The 19,192-nt window shown below is 38.6% G+C and overlaps 1 protein-coding gene across 1 annotated transcript; it reads left to right on the forward strand.

Moving 5' to 3' along the window:
• The first annotated feature begins 784 nt into the window (after positions 1-784).
• Positions 785-14,198, forward strand: laptm4b (lysosomal protein transmembrane 4 beta). The gene is made up of 7 exons (XM_034704687.1): positions 785-1,211; positions 2,763-2,880; positions 4,537-4,610; positions 4,693-4,815; positions 5,127-5,225; positions 6,886-6,981; positions 11,927-14,198. Exons 1-7 carry the CDS (start codon positions 1,119-1,121, stop codon positions 11,999-12,001), a joined length of 678 nt encoding a protein of 225 aa, XP_034560578.1. The 5' UTR covers positions 785-1,118; the 3' UTR covers positions 12,002-14,198.
• The last annotated feature ends 4,994 nt before the right edge of the window (positions 14,199-19,192 follow it).

Below are 19,192 nucleotides of genomic sequence, written 5' to 3' on the forward strand. Positions count from 1 at the left end.
CGTAAAACAAGTCAAGGAGAAACCTATGTTCTCCCAGACTTTCAAGGAAATTAGATTGAGACCCCCTTCCAATTTAGCGACATGCATGGATAAGTTTTGTAACCCTTAGGCTAGCAGAGCCCAGGAGGGTAAAATAGATAACTAGAGATCAAGATAAGTTTGGGCTTTGCAGTAGGCTATGTCATTGGTTGGCAGACCTATAAAAGGTGCTGGTCAACAGCATTCTGGGAGTCAGCAGATTTGCAGAGCTGTTCTCCCAAGCATTCCGGGTGCTTGTTCGATACTGGTATTGTTTTCTTGTAATAAACGTATTACTATGCAAGCAAGCCAGTGTCACGAAGATTTCTTCTGCATCTACACATCACGGGCAGTCAAGATACGACAATAACTAATTACCTCTTTGTTACAATGAGTTGGAAAATGAGAGGGATACACATTTCAACACCTTAAGCTTCAATTTAATGTAGGAATGACTATTGAAAGATGTTTTGATGATGAGCAATCATCAAAACAGTAAAAAGTGACAACCAACCCTGTTCCCCCCTAGTCTTATCACTGAGAAGTAGAATTTCTTGGAGTGTTTTAGGTAAGCAGCAGCAGTGTGTAACTGGTTCAAACAGAATTAAGTCATATGAAACGTGTGTGTTTCATATGGTAACAAAATATGGTTTTGATAAATTAGTGTATAGTTTTTACAAGAGTGTTTCATTTTGCAAAGGAGGTGTTCTGCTACTTGTGTGTGTAGTCTTTAGACAAAATGGGCCGTTTTTATCAAAATCGTGTTTATGCAATGGAAAAAAACTGTAAGAAGGAAGCGCCATGTAAGGTTTGAACTGGAATATTCTGGATGATTATTAAGCATCCATCCCTCGGATCTTGGTCAAAATCCTCCCTGGTCACATGACTCCAGGATGAGCCAGATTAAGCTCTGCTCTCTGTTTGCCAGCAGTCCACTTGCAGCGGAAACAGGCGAACATCGTCCCAACACAGACGCTGGATGTGGCGCTCCTAGCACCGAGGACGAGAACTATAGCACCACATTTAGGACATTTTAGCCGTGATTAATTCATTCTCGGCAGCATTCATGAACTAGCGTGACATTTGTAATAGGAGGAATCATGATTTCGCCGTGGGACCGGTGGTACTCGACGAGCTGCTGCCTGTGCTGCCATGTACGGACGGGCACCATCATTCTGGGAATATGGTATATGGTAAGTCACATTTTCATTCGATGTCAGGTTGATATTTCTATAAAAAAAATGCCTTTTTTTTAATGTCAAACAAGGTGATAGCAACCAATAAGTTCCGTTTTTACAGTGTAAACGATAACCGACTGCTGTTTTTTAATTTGTTGTCGACATTCATTTCTGATTGCCATTTTGAGGCTGTCGATGAAAAGAGGAATGTTGCTCTTTTTAAATAAGAGTTCCAGCTAATAAATCACATATATGTTCATCCAAAGCTTATTTTTGATTTGATTTGATGTCTTTATTTCGATCATGTAAAAGTATAATAGAAAAAAACATACAAGTAGAAAAGAAGAAATAGCTATACAAACATACAAGAAAAAAAAGAAACAATAGTTATACAAAAGAAACAAAATCAATTAGTCCCTTTAGCAAAAACTGAAACATTTTACTTTAAATGTATGAATAATGTCTTTGTGGACTTTGTGGAAATTGTTTTAATCAAATATTTTCTTACAGCAAATAATTCTCTCCCAGTTAATGGTTACTGTGAAGCTATTGTGACGCTGTTTGTTGTTCTCAAATGATACTCATTACATTTGTCCTAATTATGTCCCAGTTAAATATAGAGTGTGTTCCTGTTTTAACCCGCGAGATAACCTGAAGTTTTAAACATAGTTCAGTAAGCCTGTTAAATCCCTGACCTTTAGTAAGCATTAGTCTCTCTCCGTTTGACCCTGCTGCATATAAAGATGCCTTTACATCGAGCCGGGGACACAACAAGCAACATGTTATGTTACCTCTATGGGGTGGAAATAGTGATTTACAGGGATCACACTGTCACTATTTATGATCACACTGTTTAGACATAGCTGAATTCTGAACATGAATATGTACACTAATGGTTAGACTATTTGAATTTCCCTCATATATTATTTACCTTTAATACCATTACTTTGGATGTCAGACTTTTAATTGGAGACATTTCAAGATGTGGCCTTGGGCCCTAAAAATCTGTGACTTTTAAAAAGAATAATTTATCATTTATAGCAGGTTAATTAGAAAGAAATCACAGAGGCAAGGTAAGGCAAGGCAACTTTATTTGTAAAGCGCATTTCATACACGAGGGCAACTCAATGTGCTTAACATTAAAACATTAAAAGCATTGGAAACATTCAGACAAGCATAAAAGAGCACTATTAAAATGACAAATATAATAAAACAGAAAAGAAAAGGAAAATTTGAAATATATTCAAGGTAAATTTAAATTTTGCATTTAAAGTGAGTTAAAATAAGCTGAAATTGGAAGGCAGTGGCAAATAAAAAGGTCTTAATCTTATACATAATAAATAATGCTAAAAAAATAGTAGCACGTATCTGAATTTCATGAGGTATCAATGGGTATTTCTCCAGATAGACCAGTCTACGTAAGCTGTGTTATACATGAAGTGTACCCTTCTCCAATAACCGATCTCATATTTTAATCGACCTGTAGTCACCCTTGAGGATTAACATAATTCTGACATCACTCCACTATTCAATTTAATAAACATATTGATCATCATCTCTCCACAGCTCATCAATGCCGTGGTCCTACTCATCTTGTTGTCAGCCCTCAATGACCCAGTTCAATACCGCTACCACCTTACCAGCTCTGAGCTGGGAACTGACATTGATGTCATGGACGATGCAAGTGAGTGCAATTCAACCCCTTCAATGTTAAATTTTTTTACTCAGTGTATATTGGATAACCAGATGTCCAGATGCAGATTCTTATTCTGCTTAAAAAGCTCAAGTGAAAGATGCACCTCTAGGATCTGAACGTAAGATCTCATGTATGGATATACACATAACTGTTATTCTTCATAGGCATCATGCTGCTTATAGCCAATATAACTTTTACAGGAAATCGATCCATCTCTAGCGGTTTTAGTCATGCACTATATTCTTGTAATGTGTCTGTCTATAACAAAACATTGAAAGTTATTTGAAGAATAAATATAGTGAATAGACACTGTCGGAGTTATACCACAATATCACAATTACTAACATTGCTGAAACTATCAACTTTGATGTCTCAGTATAACAGATTTATTTAGATCACATTGGTTTGTCAGAGATTGCCTGTTAGGAAAATATTGTAAGTTTGGTTGTTATGATATTATATGCTTATATTGCATTTGATGTAAATTCAGTGTCATCTTGTTCACCAAAGGGAACATCACCAAACTTGGATTGTTGTCTTCATATTCATATTTAAAGCAAGCTGGTTATTAACTCATCCTCACAGCCTTGGGCTTTTCTGCAGCTATAAGATTGTCTCTCCTTTCTGCATACCACAAGTTATCCCATAGTGCTGCTCTCAGCACGGACACACTGTAGCTGAGCAGGCTTTGCTCCATAGAGATCAAATCAGAGAGCATGTGTATATTCAGTGTTTCCCCCTCCAGCAGCTATCATCATCACAGTCGCCTCTGGAACAGCACAGACCCTGTCACTGGCCACTCTGATTAAAAACGACTGCTCTAATTCTCTGTCGGATTAGAGCGGCCATCTTGACTTGCTCCCTTCATTGGATAGCACTGATGCTTGTGCGGCATCGTGAAAGATGATGTTAACAGTGAGAATGGGTAGAAGGAAGCATGTTTTATTGTTTCCTTTAAAAAAAGATGAATCCAGTTCTATTTGTGCGGTCATGAACAGACGTGTTTCTGTTTCTAGTGTCTCTTATAAAAGATTAATAGAGGGGCATCATCATTCTTTTGTCTTAACACAGAATCATTACTGCAATAATCTCTGTCGCTGAGAATGAGGACAAACAGTCATGATGACACACTGAATTTTTACCCTGAAATTGCCATGCATACTACCAGGGATGCACTGATTACAATCACAGCCACTACTGTCTCTGTGTAACAAGTTCAATAAGTGCCAATACCATGTAGTGATCTGGGATCCCTTCCATCACACTGCACACATCAGACACCCGGTCCAACAGTGAATGACTTTTTTACCAACAGTGCTTCAATGACACTGACAAGTGCTTCATCAGGCAGTTTTCACAGCTGTAATGTGAATCTGAGAAGGTTGCTACATTTTGTTAAATTTAGCACATCTTGCATAACAATTACCCACGTGCTTATCATGGTTTGTCCGAGGCAGATTGGGTGCTAAAAATAGGGATGTTACTTAAGGTGTTTTTTAAAAATCCATGTCCCAACAAAGACTTTTCAGATTACGTCAGTGGATTCCCAGGTTCCAGGGAAATTACGTGTTTGCTGTTACTCGTCGTTGGTAATCTAGATAATCTGTTCTCACATTTGTCTGTTTATGTGTTTCTTTTCTGCAGATATCTGCATAGCCACGGCAATATCCCTGCTCATGATTCTCATCTGTGGCATGGCGACGTACGGTGCTTACAAGGTGATTAAAGAAACACTGAAATGAGGAAAAATCAGACTTAAAAACTAAAAAATAACACTTGTTCTTCTTCTCTCTCCCCTAGCAACACGCTGCTTGGATCATTCCATTCTTTTGCTACCAAATCTTCGACTTTGCCCTTAACACACTTGTAGCCATTAGTGTGGTGGTTTATCCCAACACGGTGCAGGACTACCTCCAGCAGCTGGTGAGAACTGTTCCAATCTCACCAAAACACTTTTAAAAATACAGGCTCCTGTTTTTTGTAATGTTGTCAAAAGCCAAAATACAAATCACTGAATCACTGAAACCAAGGACTAACACGGTAGAATGTAGGTGCTTAATGTGTCTGGTAACTGTGCAAAAGAAGAGGCAAAATAAAGATGTCACTTTTGTAGTTGAGGACTGAAGAGTCAAGTTTTACTAGACTCTGATTTGTAAACAAAAAAAACCTTTCTTTCTCACCTACTGTGTGGCTTTTTTCTTGTTTCACTCTCTACCTCTTTCCCTTCCTTCCAGCCGGGGACATTCCCTTACAAAGAGGACATCATGTCCACCAACAACATGTGCCTAGTCTTTGCAGTCCTCCTCTTCATCGGCTGCATCCTCTCCTTCAAGGTAAGGCGAAAGAACAATCCTTTCTCACATCCTCCTCTTTAATTGTGTCTAAAAGTGTACAGATGCAGAGAAAGCAGAGTACTTATAAATTATAACGATAGAGGAACACGCAGAATACACGTTCACTGAACATTTGTTCCCAGCAGAGCTGCCTTTTTATAGATATCACAATGTGATTAAGGCTATTAAGTCTCACACTGCACACATGAATATGAACCATATGGCATGTATAATTAATCTGCCAGTGTGAACATTTCCATTATCAATGTTCTCCATGAGATTATCACACAGTCAGAGAGCAGCGGGTCAGGGACAACAGGAAACCAACTCCTGTCAAGCTAATTTCCCCTCAATGCATGGATGATTCTCCAGGCGCAGCTTTGCTCTGGGGCTCTGTGACGAGATGGGACACAGAGTTGCAGTCATCTGTACAATCAAATCAACTTGTTTCTCCTCTAAGCTCAGATTGGAAATGTTCTCGGCAGATATCCAGCACCAGAGCGGGGGTTTTATGATAGGAAGCAGCGACTGGAAGATACACTGCCAGAGTATCAGAGGGACGAGTTATAAATGTCAGGTCTGAGCAAAGAGCTTTGTAGCAAGGAGAATATGTGGTAGCTGAGCTGCAAATTTCAGCATTCCCGATCAGATATAAAACCTCTGCCTGCTAACAGCATAAACACAATCTTGATATTTGAAATGACAAACATAAAGAACCCTCTTTTTGTGAGAGAGGCTGCACATACATCGTATATTAGCTTCTTTAGGGATGATAGTGTCATTCAGCTGGAAAATTCCAGATCTTAAACCTCAAGGACGCAGTCAGCTCTCAGCACACAGGCAACACCTGCTAAAGTTCCTGCTGAAGCCAACATCCTCCACTTGACTGCACTTGGCATAAATGATGGATACAGACAGGCAGGAAGAAGGAGAGCTGGAGTGAAAAAGGGGGCAAATGTAGATGGATGGATGAATGAAAAGATAGAGACAGTATGTCATGAAAGAATGGCCTACATCAGAATCAGTATTCTTATTTTACAGACAAAGCAAATTTATTTTAAGATTTTAAAAAAGAAGCACACATTTGAACAATATACATGTTTTAAAAGTGAAATTGTGCATAAAATAGTGTGGTACTGAGCTCCAGTTTGAGTTGGTATCACAGTGACGAGGTCAACTCAGCAAATGGTAAAGTGATTGGCTAGCAGGCTGTCGGGTTTCCTGGTTGGTCGGTTGGTTGCGCTTACTGCTGGCAGAGGCACCGACTCAGCAGGCTACTCACACATAAAGACAATGAACCTCCTGTTCTTCTGCCAACTCAGACAAACCTTTACCCCAGTGCTACCAAAGCCTTCCTCAGGGCCAGAGATGCCCGATTCAGAGTTGCCTCGGATAAAATATTGGAAGACCAAGAGGAGGGACATGGTTAAGAAAAATGTCCAACTTTCTAAATATCCATTTGTTTTAAAGTGAATTTAATCTTAACATTTACAGCTATCTCGCTGCAAAGGTAGCGAATTGTAGTCATGACACATCCCTGCTGTCCTCATACCAAACACTGATGAATGGATGAGATCACAGCAAGCCACATGAGTAATAATAAAGAGAGGAGACAGTGTTGCTAAAGGTCAATGTGTTTGTTTTCATCTCCCGCGGACAGGCCTACCTGATTGGCTGTGTGTGGAACTGCTACAGATACGTGAGCGGCAGGGGCACCACGGAGGTTCTGGTTTATGTCACCACCAACGACACCACGGTGAGTCCTCACACACACCCTGAAGGACACAGTGGAAATCTCTTACACTCACATCATACTGTAATTACATTCTTGCAGCATAGACTGTTTTATGGTCAGTTTATTACATTAGAAGATGATCTCATAGAGGCTGCTGAAAATTAGTGTTTGTGCTTAAATATAGTTTGTTGAATGCAAGTCAATATTTATGAGCTTTTATGAACTTTAATAAAGTATAGACGATTTACTTTTGCATGTAATTTCAGTTCAATGAGTTGATACCTCTAAATATGCAAGGTAAGGATTGTAGTAATTGTAAATTTACACTATTACATCTTCATAGCAAAAGTTGTGCTTAGAGCAGCAATTTAGAGGCTCGAAAAAACTAGTGAATGTAAAAGTCTCGTAAAACCTCATTTACCTCAACCTCAGATTTCAAAAGTTCAATGGATTCATGAAACACACTGGAGTTTTTTGTCCACTGTGGACAGAAATGTCCAGTTTTCTGAAACACTAGTGCAATATTACAAAGAAGGAACAAGTACCACATCCACTTCAGATAGTCTGATGACTTGATAAACATCTACATTTTCAAAGCTCCCCTGTTCTTTTGTTTATATGTTATTGCAATAGAATGACTTAAGAACAAAAAACCTTGGAAAGGCAACATGGACAAAAAACAGTAACACTATATATGATCACCTTTCCCAATTCCCAGGGAAGGGGGTGATTATACAGTGGAAAATATTTGAAGCGGACTAAAGAAAGACTGTGATACCGAAGCATTAAATGCCAAAGAAATTGTATTGTATACGGTGCCATTCCAAAAAAAAAGAAAATTTGAAAAAAAAAAAAATCTAAATTTTGACATAACAAAACCAAAAGGAACATATTTTTTCTCAGGCCTTTTTGTAATTTCAAGTTTTAAATGTGTTTTCAACTTTTGAAGAGGTTCTGGTTAGTGAGGTTCTGCTCGAAATAAAGAGTAATACATGGAGAATGATAAAGAAAAATGTTTAAATTCACAATTCTTACATAAACATAAAGGAAGGTAAAGTGTTTCTTGCAAATTTAAAATGACACACAAAAAAATAAAAAAATGAGAACCTTAAGTAAGTATGTACAGGGTTTACTTCTTATCACAATATGCAAGATATCAGAATCAGAATCAGCTTTATTGGCCAGGTATGCTTGAACACACAAGGAATTTGACTTAGGTAAACTATATGTGCTGTTAAACAGAATAAAATGCATACAAATATTCAAATCTTATCTATAACATTAAAGGAGTTGTTTGTGAGTTATTAAAAACTACTAGAAACCAGAGGTGTTGTCATTTCTTACAGTATTTGGTAGACGTTGGTAGATTAGTGTAGAGAGAACAGTGCAAATGTCCAGATGGGAGACTCTCAGTGTTGTCTCCATGCAGTTTATCTCTGTTGACAGTGAAGTGACATTGGTGCTGTGGGTAGCAGTGCGGTAGGTGCTGTAGGTCATGCCGAGGTGCCACTGGCTGGCTGCGCTGAGCCGGGTGTCGTCCATCCCACTCGTTACACGCCCCCGCTTCGACGTTGACTCATGGGGTTTCTGAGAGGCTTTAGCATAGTCACGGTTTCCATTTGTCCGTCACTCTGTAATCCTCCACATGGATACATAAGACATTAATCTGCCTCACACCCGCTGTCGTCTCAATACGCAGCACTTCATCTGTCACTTTGTCCTTGTTGGTGTCGTGGCGTTGGTTCACTCTGTGGATGTTTTTTCGCCTTATGAAACACACTCCACATGCAAGAGCTTATCCAGTCGGTTGTCTGATCACACTGCATCAGATGGCCTTTCAGCTAACGTAACAGCTCCGTGCTAGTCAGGTCTGTCCACCTGATGTAAGGGTCCGTGTACCTTCTGTTCATTCCATTTCCAATTCTGAAACGCAAATCTGAAAACAAAAGAACAGGCATTTTTCTTTGTTCAATATATGTAGCAGATTTTAAAACAAACAAACAAAAGCAGTTTTCCATTAAAATATAGCAATACAATTGGATTTTGTGTTGTTTTCCTATTATGGATTTTTATATTCCCTGATAAACACGAAGAATCCACTCTATGTTAATGCAAAATGCAAAAATGCAAGGATATCTGTGATTAGTTGGGTAAAGTTAGAAAGATATTCACAGATTCGACCCAACTAACTAACATAGATTGGGTTCTTTGTGTTCAACAGAGTTCAAAGTTATGGAAGAGGAAAAAAAAACAATTTCAAGAATGATGTCACAAATCTAACAAACAAAGTCTCAAATTTACCAGAATTTAGTATTAAATAATCTTCTAAACTTATAATTTAGTATTAGTTTAATAGATAACTGAATACTCAATCTTTAGCACATCAGCACCACGTTGTCATAAGTATCAGGATTCTGAATCAATGTTTTAAAGATACTGAGTCTCTTTTGAAGAAGCACAGACTAACAGGCAGCCGGAGAATACTTCTCCAACCTCTGTTTGTCCTCAGATGTTTAGGAAAACTTCACAATAAGATCCTCTTTATAACACAGGTGGCTGTTTCCCCCTCTGATATCCTCCTATATGTTATTTTACATATAGATTAATCATAGCCTGTAGTTACATCTTCTTTCTCATAAAGTTAAGACAATATTTGTGTAAGATTATAATGTAAGTCTTGGACATTTTTTAACTGAATCTTACTAACTTATGATTTTAATTTACAACTTTATTCCCTAAATCTATATATTTTTTCACATGCTTGACACAGCCCTAATCCTGTGTTGTACAAAATACCTAAAGCAGCATCAAATTATTTTTGGTGTTTGTTTTTCTAGTTTGATTTATTGATAAATAAAACACATAATTTTGCCAGTGTTGGTCTGTATCCCTCTGTAGAAAAATAATGCTATTTTTGTTTTAAATGAAAGACTTTGAAGACCTTGGAGTGGTCAATCGCCACCTTTCAGAAGTACTGGCACAGTGAAGCAAAGACGTGCACAAACTACTGACCTTCACATTGTAGCAATTGTGCATTTGACTGAGTATGTCGGGGAAAGCTTTTTCCTTACTTGGAAAAAAAAAAAAGCTTTTATATTCTTTTAAAAATATGGAAAATGTCCCTGAAGTTACTATAAGAAAAATTGATTCAATAATTAAAACAAAATGAAGCAAACAACTGAGTCAGCTCCTTGTATGTGGAAGTAAAAGCCAGAGGATGAGCTGTGAGACTTTTAATGAAAGAAGTACGAGAGAACAAACGAGACTTTTATCCAATAATAATCTATGGCTGACGGTTAACTCAGGTTCTCTCATATTAGCCGGAGTGGTGACAACATGGTCTTTTATTCTCCTCTACACGCAGTGCTGACTGAATAGAACTATTTTTACTAATAAAAAGCCAGCACTGTGTCTAAAAGGCTTTCTATTGCCTCGAACATCAAGTACCCAGCTGCTTATCTGCCCTGCTTTTATATAAATGCCATTAAAATGCACAAGGGTTGTCTCTCTCTTTCTCTCCCCCACTTCCTCCCTCCCCCCACTCCTCCCTGTATATATCTCTGTCCATCCTCTCTTCTTCTGGACATGTTACATAATTGTCTGCTTGTCCGCTTCATTTCAAATCCTCTCTGTGATGTGCTCGCCGGGCCTCCCTGGCTGCCTCACAATTCCATCCCCTCTGAGCATATTCTCGCTCTCGCTCTCTCTTCCTCTCTGTCTCTCTCTCTATCTTTCACTGAATTAGCAGCAGTGCTGGTTTTATAACACCATTTACAGAGAAAGACCTCAGATAGAGAGATTGCAATCTGCCCTCTAAAGCCCGGAGATGTGTGGACGTTATCCTTGAAGCTAGAAATGCCTTCTATAGGGCACAAATAAATAGAGTATGAAAGATGAAAGAAGAAACCAGCGACAGCCAACATGGCTGAAAATGGCTGGAGTCTGAAATCACTTCCTCTATACTGCATAGTGTGCTGCCCACCATTTTCTATAGTCTTGACTGAGTGAGGATATTTCTGCACCACACAGTTACTAAAGAGATGTGCAACAAGATATGTAGAGGTACCAGCTTTACAGGTAACCAAAGGGCTTGTTTTTTGTGGCTAAAGAAGCAGTCTGGTGTTTTCACTGGCTTATGATGACGATCGAGTCACATTGTACTACTAAAGTCCATCAGAACAAACTCGAAGGGTGGACACGTGGATTTAATCACAAACTCTTCAACTTAACATTTGTTTACAGCAGGCTCTGTTTCAACAGAATCACAATTCAATTTTTCTTACCAAGCAGGTTTACACAGGTTCAATCTGTCCAGGTGATTTGGTGCAGAAATAATGAACACAGAAGCAGAATACAAAAAAAATATCTAAGTAAAAAAGCTGTTCAGAGTAGTGCCACTACTGTAAAGGAACTTCAAATAGAGTAAGATAAAAATGTGAATAATAAAAGCAACAAATTTTACAAAATATGTACAAAAGTTGGAATAGAAATCTGTGTATTTGCACAAGAAGGTGCAAGAATGTGGCAAGTTCAGAGTTCTAACAGTACATAATAAGACATGCAGTGGTGTGCAATTTAATAGACATTACTTGAGGCCAGTTGACGTAAAATGTAACACAACAAGTCTGATTTCTGATCTTAGCACTACTGTAATGTGAAGTGGTTTTAGGGCTGGATAAGGGTCATTATTATGATATTAAAAGTATAAATGCACAGGTACATGAGCAGTAAAGACGGGACCTCTTCAGTTTTCCTCCTTCAAAACATACATAATTCAGAGTGCTCAGATCTTTACAAAATCAGGTGTTTGAACAGAAGCAGACCTTGTTCCATGGTATATTGTAAAATGAGTGTTTGAGATGCTGGGGAAAGATTTGATGTGGTTTAAGGCCTTCATAACAATGGATGATACATTTGAGGTACGCACCAGCACTAAACCTGCGTGTGGTTTCCCATTATCTTTCAGGTCCTGCTGCCACCGTACGAGGAGGCCATTGCTATTCCACCCAAGGAGCCCCCTCCCCAGTATATGGAGGCATGAGAGAAATCCTTGCTGGTGGACCCTTCAAAGCAAACAGCTCCCAACACTATCCCCATCTCCCTCTGTAGGACCCTAACGCTGGCTGGAACATGTTGAAAAACAAGACCAAACAAAGTCTTAATGGCTGGTTTTTGCTTGGATTCTTGCCAACAGTAGATTAGATTAAGAGGACCCTGAGCCAGTATTGCCATCATCCACCCCCCACCACCACCGAAACACCACCCTTGGTTGTTGTGACGTATATCCCCCCTGTTCTATCGTCTCGTCTGTCCTCCTCCAAGGACAGAATTGCAGCAACTTTAACCACTCCCATCCGCCACCAACCCTCCCTCTTGGCAGCTGCTGTGTCCCCTGGCAGCGTCTGAACTCTTGCACGCCCTGAACACTCTGTCCCAACTTAATTTGCACTTTTCTTTGAGTGAAACGTGCACTGGTTTGGCCACCAACTGTTAACCCCCTGATACTGTGAATCTCCCTCCTGGTCTTTGTCTAGAAACAAACTACCTGAAGAGAGAGAGAGTGACAGAGTGAGAAGGAAAGCGACATACATGATCAGTTATGCAAGAGCACTTTTTTTCAGAAAATGACAAATTCCTTCATTGAATGTAATGTCGAGGTATTTTTGTATGACTTTTTTGTATAACAGTGAAAACAGAGAGAAAAAGAAATGAGCAGAGGAAGGCTGTCCTGTCATGATGAAACATCATCTGTGTGTCCGTGTATCTTTGTCCTGCAGGAAATCGTATTGTAACAGGTTCCTTGACCAATAACAACTACTGTACATCTCCCTTTTGTATCCTTGTGCACACTGTCTGAAACCTGTAACCCTCTGACTGCCAGCGGAAACCTTGTGCTCCCATTGACTTCTATCAAAATACTCCAGTTTGCCTTCCTGTCTGTTCCCATATCTCAAATATTAGGACTGGCATCATTGTAATCCTCGGGTGAGGCAGTTATCATAAACACTTCATCTATTATCACTCTTCAGATTCACTTAAAGGATCAAAACTGTAAAATCTTACATGTGTAAACATTTCTGAGTGGAAATATTTCAGTTAAGACGTCTGTCTTGTGTTCCTGTAAGATTGCGACACCATCGATGGTGTCTTTATTGTGTTATTCTTTTCTTCTTTTTTTTACATGGCTCATGATGTAAAATCTGATCTTTTTAGTTGAGCTAACTTAGCTGGACTGAGGGCATTTTCCTATAAAGACGGTGTGACATGCTGCTGTTATTGCAGAGACTGTCTAAACGCGTGTGTGTGTGAAAATGTGAGCGTGCGAACGTGGCCTGTGTGTTGTGACATAACCCCGGGTCCTTTAAATGTATAAAAAATTATTTTGCACATACAGTGATATCATGTGGAGGTACTTCCTGTGTTGGTGATCTTTTTGAAATGTACAATGGATGGGATTCTAAAGCATTGATTTAGCTTAGCATAGTAGCACAAAATCAATATACATACAGCTAGAGAAGCTAGATGAAGCTTGTCATTTGTCCTTTCTGCCTATAACCATTCAGGCGATGAGTAAAGACATATTAATGGAACAAACAGTATTAGATCAACTTATCCCTCCTCCCAGTTTTTCCAATAATTCCTATGTAGTGTTTGATATCAACAGGAAAGCGTCATTTTGTCACTCGGACTATGCAACAGTGCAGAACAACTTGTTAGAGCTAGAAATACTTGTACGATGAAGTAGTACTCCATTTGATACTAATGCTTTAGTTGGTAATGTAGCCATTTGTTGGCCCCTCCATCATTGTCCCTGTGTGAATTATGACCATCGCTTCTGCAAATCCAACAAAGCTGAATAATGAAAATGCACTTTAAATAAGAACTGATGTGTCCGTGTTGTAGAGGTGTGTTTGTAGCTAAGCAGTTCTAATAAGAGCAGCAGCAGCCCTCCTCTGAATGATAGAAGCTCGTGAAACAAATCAATATTTGTTCTGTGTGATGTGACCGTGAAGCTGACAGATTGTTACCTGACTGTGAAGAAGGGAATGTGAGCTGAGTCGTGCAGGAGTGCAGGGGGAAAGACTCGCTGAGTGATCTGGACCAGAGGACGGCTGATGCCTCGTTTCATTAGAATCACTTCCAGGCTGCTCTCTATCGCTTTCCATTCACACACATCCTCTTGTTGGATCTGCATGAGCTCATGTCTATAATTCTGAACAATAAAAAGCTAAATCAAACCATGTCTACTGCTGGGTTTTTTATTAGGTCAGTGGTTGTTTTGTTGTTCTTGCTTTTTTAATCATTACCAAACTGTAAAAATCAGCTGTTAACACCATTTATATGAGATTCCATTCAATTAATAAGGAAGAAGCGCACTTAGAGGCTAGACCTCAGCCAAGGATAGTCAGACACACTCCACGATATAATTAATGGGCTCTTTCTTGGCTCATGCTACGTCCAGTAAAGATCATTAAAAGCCAGGTCAGTAGCTTTTTCTTGAATCCTGCTAATGCACAAACAGCCAGATACTTTCAGAAAGCCTACAAGATGAGAGAACTCTGTACTTTAGTACGATTCATTTCAAGAACTTCAACTTCTTGGTGTAGTTTGAACATTTTTACAAATAAAAAATGAGTATGTAAGACCTGTTCTCAGAGTAGCAATGTAATGTTTAACCGACTGTTAAAAAAGAACTGCTCTTTTAGCCTGGTGCCTCCTATAATTAGCAGTTAGCTGTCAAACAGTGGTGAACGCAGGCTGTTTAAGGGGCAACGGGGCACCAGTGCACAGAAAGAAGATCTGGCACTAGCAGTATTGTGAAGAGTATTCCGTTAGCTCTTTAGTTTTCTTCTCTCCTTTGCGCTCTGTTATCATTTAAGGCCATTTAACGGCCTGATATCTGGCCTGCCAAATATAAGGGTGTGCTGGAAAAAATGTTCAATGGACAGACTGGGCAGTATGTAGCCTGCAGGTTAAAGGATTGTAATAGTTGTTCAAACCCCCCTATGGCAGTGTAGCGTTCATTTAAACACAATGAGGCACAGTTAAGGAGTGTCTAGAAAAATGAGAGCATCCAACACCTCATTCCTTGCTTCCCTGTGAATATTTATTCAATATTTTTTGGAGGGAATGTAGTAATGTAGATGGAAAACACAGTTATGAATACTTAACTTACAAAAGAACACTGGAAAAAATGCCCCTCCAAAAACAAGAAAAAAAAGCTTATTTCAAAGTACTATTACCTTGAAATAAACAAAAAAATCTGCCAATGGAACAAGTGAAAATTTGCTTGGTAAGAGTTCTTAAAATAACACGTAATATTTAGAAAATTGTGATCTTAAAATTAGCAGGGAAAACTTATTCTAAGCAATATTTTACCAGTATTTTAAAGCTTAGTGTCTCAGAATAAGCCAGGAATACTAACAATTAGTATTTTTTCACTCAAAAAATTTGTGCAATAATAAATTTCATGTCAACTTCTTCATTTGAGATATATTCACCTTAATGTGAGTTGTATTATAGCAGCACTTCTCTAGGTTTAAGACCATCTTGTACTTGAAATAGGATGACAAAGTTTAATTTGAGCATTTTGAGATATAATGTCTTCTCATAGTGAGCTGGACATATTAATATTCAGTCATGCAGTTGTTTTTAAGGATAAGCCAGCGATGCTCTAGTAGGTGTTTCATTGTGTGCATGTAGTTTGAGGATGTATATTTTTATCTGATTTAGACGAAACAGTACCTGAAAACTGTAACCCACCCTTAAAAAAACAACCTTTCTTTCTTGCTTTCTTTTATCAATAGAGCTTTTTTTCTGATAGATTCTCCAATAAAATGCATTAACTTAAATCAAGTAAAGGGTTTGTCTTAAATCAAGATTATCCGTCTTCTACAAATAAGATCTCAGCCTGAAAAATGTATGAAATGTAAAATAAACCTTGTTTCTTCTAAATTACAACTCAAAACAAGATAGTTTCAAGATTGTTTGACTTTACAAGATATTTAAGATTCATTGTCTTAAAACAAGTCCCTCTATCTTGCTCAAATGTTACTTGTTAAGTAAATGTATCAAGTGGGAGAAGACATTTTGACTAGAAATGAGACAATTTCACTTGGTAAGATTTTGAGTTTTTGCAGTAAAGAGTGCATGCAGGTCAGGATCTACATAAGGTTAAATTACCAGTAAGGCACTCTAAAACGTTTAAGTCACTAGAAGGTAATCTACAGGGGACTTTTTTCACATATACACTGAGGAGGGCGCCAAAGAGGAAATGTGTTAATGCTTTATAAAAGAGGCCACTTGAGAAACATTTTCACCCCTGCACAAATACAGACCTGAGTGGTATTGATACGATGTGATCATTCAAGCATTTTGTGGCTTGAAGTAAGAGTGCAGGCTTGCCTTTTTTTCCCATTCTACAGCATTCTTTAAGGGCTCCTTCCTGCATTGACGTCTATTGATTTTTTCTCTTAGTGGGCCCTTCTAACATGGGGCCCTGAATACTCAGTACCCTTTCCAGCACCCCTGCAAATAGCAACCAACCTTCATATAGGTCATTACACCGTAATAGACATGAATATACAAGTAAGCTCACTTATAAAACTTTAAGGGGACAGATCTAGTACATGAGATAAGCACAAGCAAAAATAAAAAATAGGATATCGTTTTAAAATTCACATTTAAGTACACATTTTGCATCCAAAAGAAAGGCTGATGTTCTTCAACATGAAACTTTTTTTTAGCAGACATTTTGACACAAGCGTAGTGAATGATACAAACTAGGCTCTAGCTTGTATTTAGCAGGAACATGCAACCAATTGTTTCAGTGAAAAATGTACACATGTGCCTTTATGTCAATGGGGATTTTGACTGTGATTGTGGAGCTAAGATGTTATTGGGGTTGAATGAAACCAACATCATGCACAACCAATTCAAGTAACAGAGTGTGTGTGTGTGTGTTCTGTGAAAGGGGAGCTTGGAGAAAACATGACTCAACAAAACAAATAAATGCATCACAGGCTGAAACTGAGCACCAAGGGCTGACCAGAGTGACTGTGAGATCTACCACAGCTCACAACCTTATTTATTTTGTTTGAATGTAGACATGACATGAATCATGTTCTCTGTTTATCAAAAGAAATGTAGTATTTGATCTTATGAGTTGTGCCCTTAATCTTTCATCAGCTGATTGACTTCAGATTATTTTACCAAATAGACAGTCACGTTTTTAGGTTATGACTATTAAAAAAAAATAGCTTGTCCAGATGATGTGCGTGCGCCCTGCTGCCCTCAGATATTCAGCCTCCCTCAGTGAGGACAAGCATACTGGCAGATCAGCAAGGATTTACATCCGCCTGCCTCAAAATGGAGGCTGGCATTACCTTGGGTCTGACAGCAGGCTAACGGACAGACACACTCACCTACTTTCAGCCATCGTGATGGGGCAGGGGGAGAGAAAAAAACAAGTGGGTCACATTCTGTCTTTTTTCTTGCTGAAATGTTGGTTGGGCACAGATAGAGGGTTGTTGAGCGACATCAGCTTCAAAAAAAAGAGACGGGTTGTTTTTTTAAAAAGAGAGGACACTGGAGCCAGAGGGTGGCTTTACAAAAAGTCTGTCTGCAGACTTCAAATGACCTGGATAGCATTCAAATCCCCCACTAGAACTTTCCAGAACAAACATCTCACCCCGGAGCAAACATTAAAAAACAACTAAACACAAAACCTAGAATGATTTTCTACCCCAGGCTTGTTTTAATGTATCCCTCAGTTCTTATTATAGAATTATTCATACTAATTATTGATTTATATGTATGTGAAACTGTTCATTGAACTTTCTGTGTCATGACTTTGCCCAGAGACAAAGAGCAGTTTTTGATCAATAATGTTGTGAGGGAAAACATATAGTGACGGGGAACCCAGTAAAGATCCACTCACACAGAACTCATTTCACATACTTGGAAACTGGAAATAAAAGAGCTTTTAAAGAAGGCAAGTTTATCTGAAACCAACTGAAATTCATAAAAACTCAATAAATGAAAGGATAAATTAACCTCTAACAGTAGCTACTAAATGTGAAGGCCCGCAGGATGCTACATGAGCTCTAACAGGCTTTAAATTCTATTTATGGTGCGGATTGTCCACACTTCCTCTCATTGGGTGCGGGGCATCTGCAGCACGTGAGCAGATCATCTGGGATGATTTCATTCGATTTAATTGGGAATCAAGAATACGGCTTAGGGAAGCAGTGAGGGGGAAAACTGGGCCAAACCGCTCGATGGATGATAGACAGCTTAAATCTTTGTCTCTGGGTAGATGTCCCAGCCTGTCAGAGTTTAGAAGTGAACAATAATATCTGATCTCAACATCTATTGGGTTTAAATACAACACAAAAATATAATGCAAGATCATCACTTTTACCCTTGAGATGCTGCAAGGGGTATAATTCTGCTGTTGAGAGTACAGCTTTTCAGGCTGAGATGTTCTTTATCATTGCATGTGTTACAGCATATGAACTCATATCTGAATAAATCTGAAGTCATCAAAATAATATAATTGTTTAAATTGCTGAAGAAGTTATTACAATTATAGATCATATTTTAATTAGTGTTTGCTTATCTCACAAGAAGTTAGAAGATCTGATCCCCCTCTGGTTAGACTCATTTATGAGGTTATGAAAAAGAAAATGCTTCTATTTTGACATTACATTAATTTTGTCAGCTGGAACAAGAGGTCATCAATACACTAAATTCTCATTCTACAAGTATGAAGGGACTAGCAAAAGATCAATTAAAAAGAGGATTCTTGCATCAGAAGCAGCAAAACCAAGATATCCTGACTTCAAATCCTAGGTCTGGGTCAAACTTCTGAAACAAGGCCCTACTATTCCCGTAAAGAGAGTGCTGTGGAAGAGGAAGAACAGGAATAGTAGTTCATTCTAGACCGGTGAAAGACATTTGATGAGACTATCAACACTTGTGGCTTTTTTTTGCAGCTTTCAAACATTGTACAGATCAATAAAACATATTCAGTCTATGGTCCAAATCACCATAAGACTTCTGCTCAGTTAACATGGAAATGCAGGTGTTGAATTTTTTTTTTAAGTTATGTTATTTGGCATTATTATATAGGACACCTGGAGAGAGAGGGAATGTGGGGAGCAGAAAGTGGGGGAAGAATGGTAGGGGCTGGGTATCAAACCTGCAATCGCTGCGACAAGGACTATCGTTT

This window comes from Notolabrus celidotus, chromosome 16 (assembly GCF_009762535.1).
Source record: "Notolabrus celidotus isolate fNotCel1 chromosome 16, fNotCel1.pri, whole genome shotgun sequence".
NCBI classification, from domain to species: domain Eukaryota; kingdom Metazoa; phylum Chordata; class Actinopteri; order Labriformes; family Labridae; genus Notolabrus; species Notolabrus celidotus.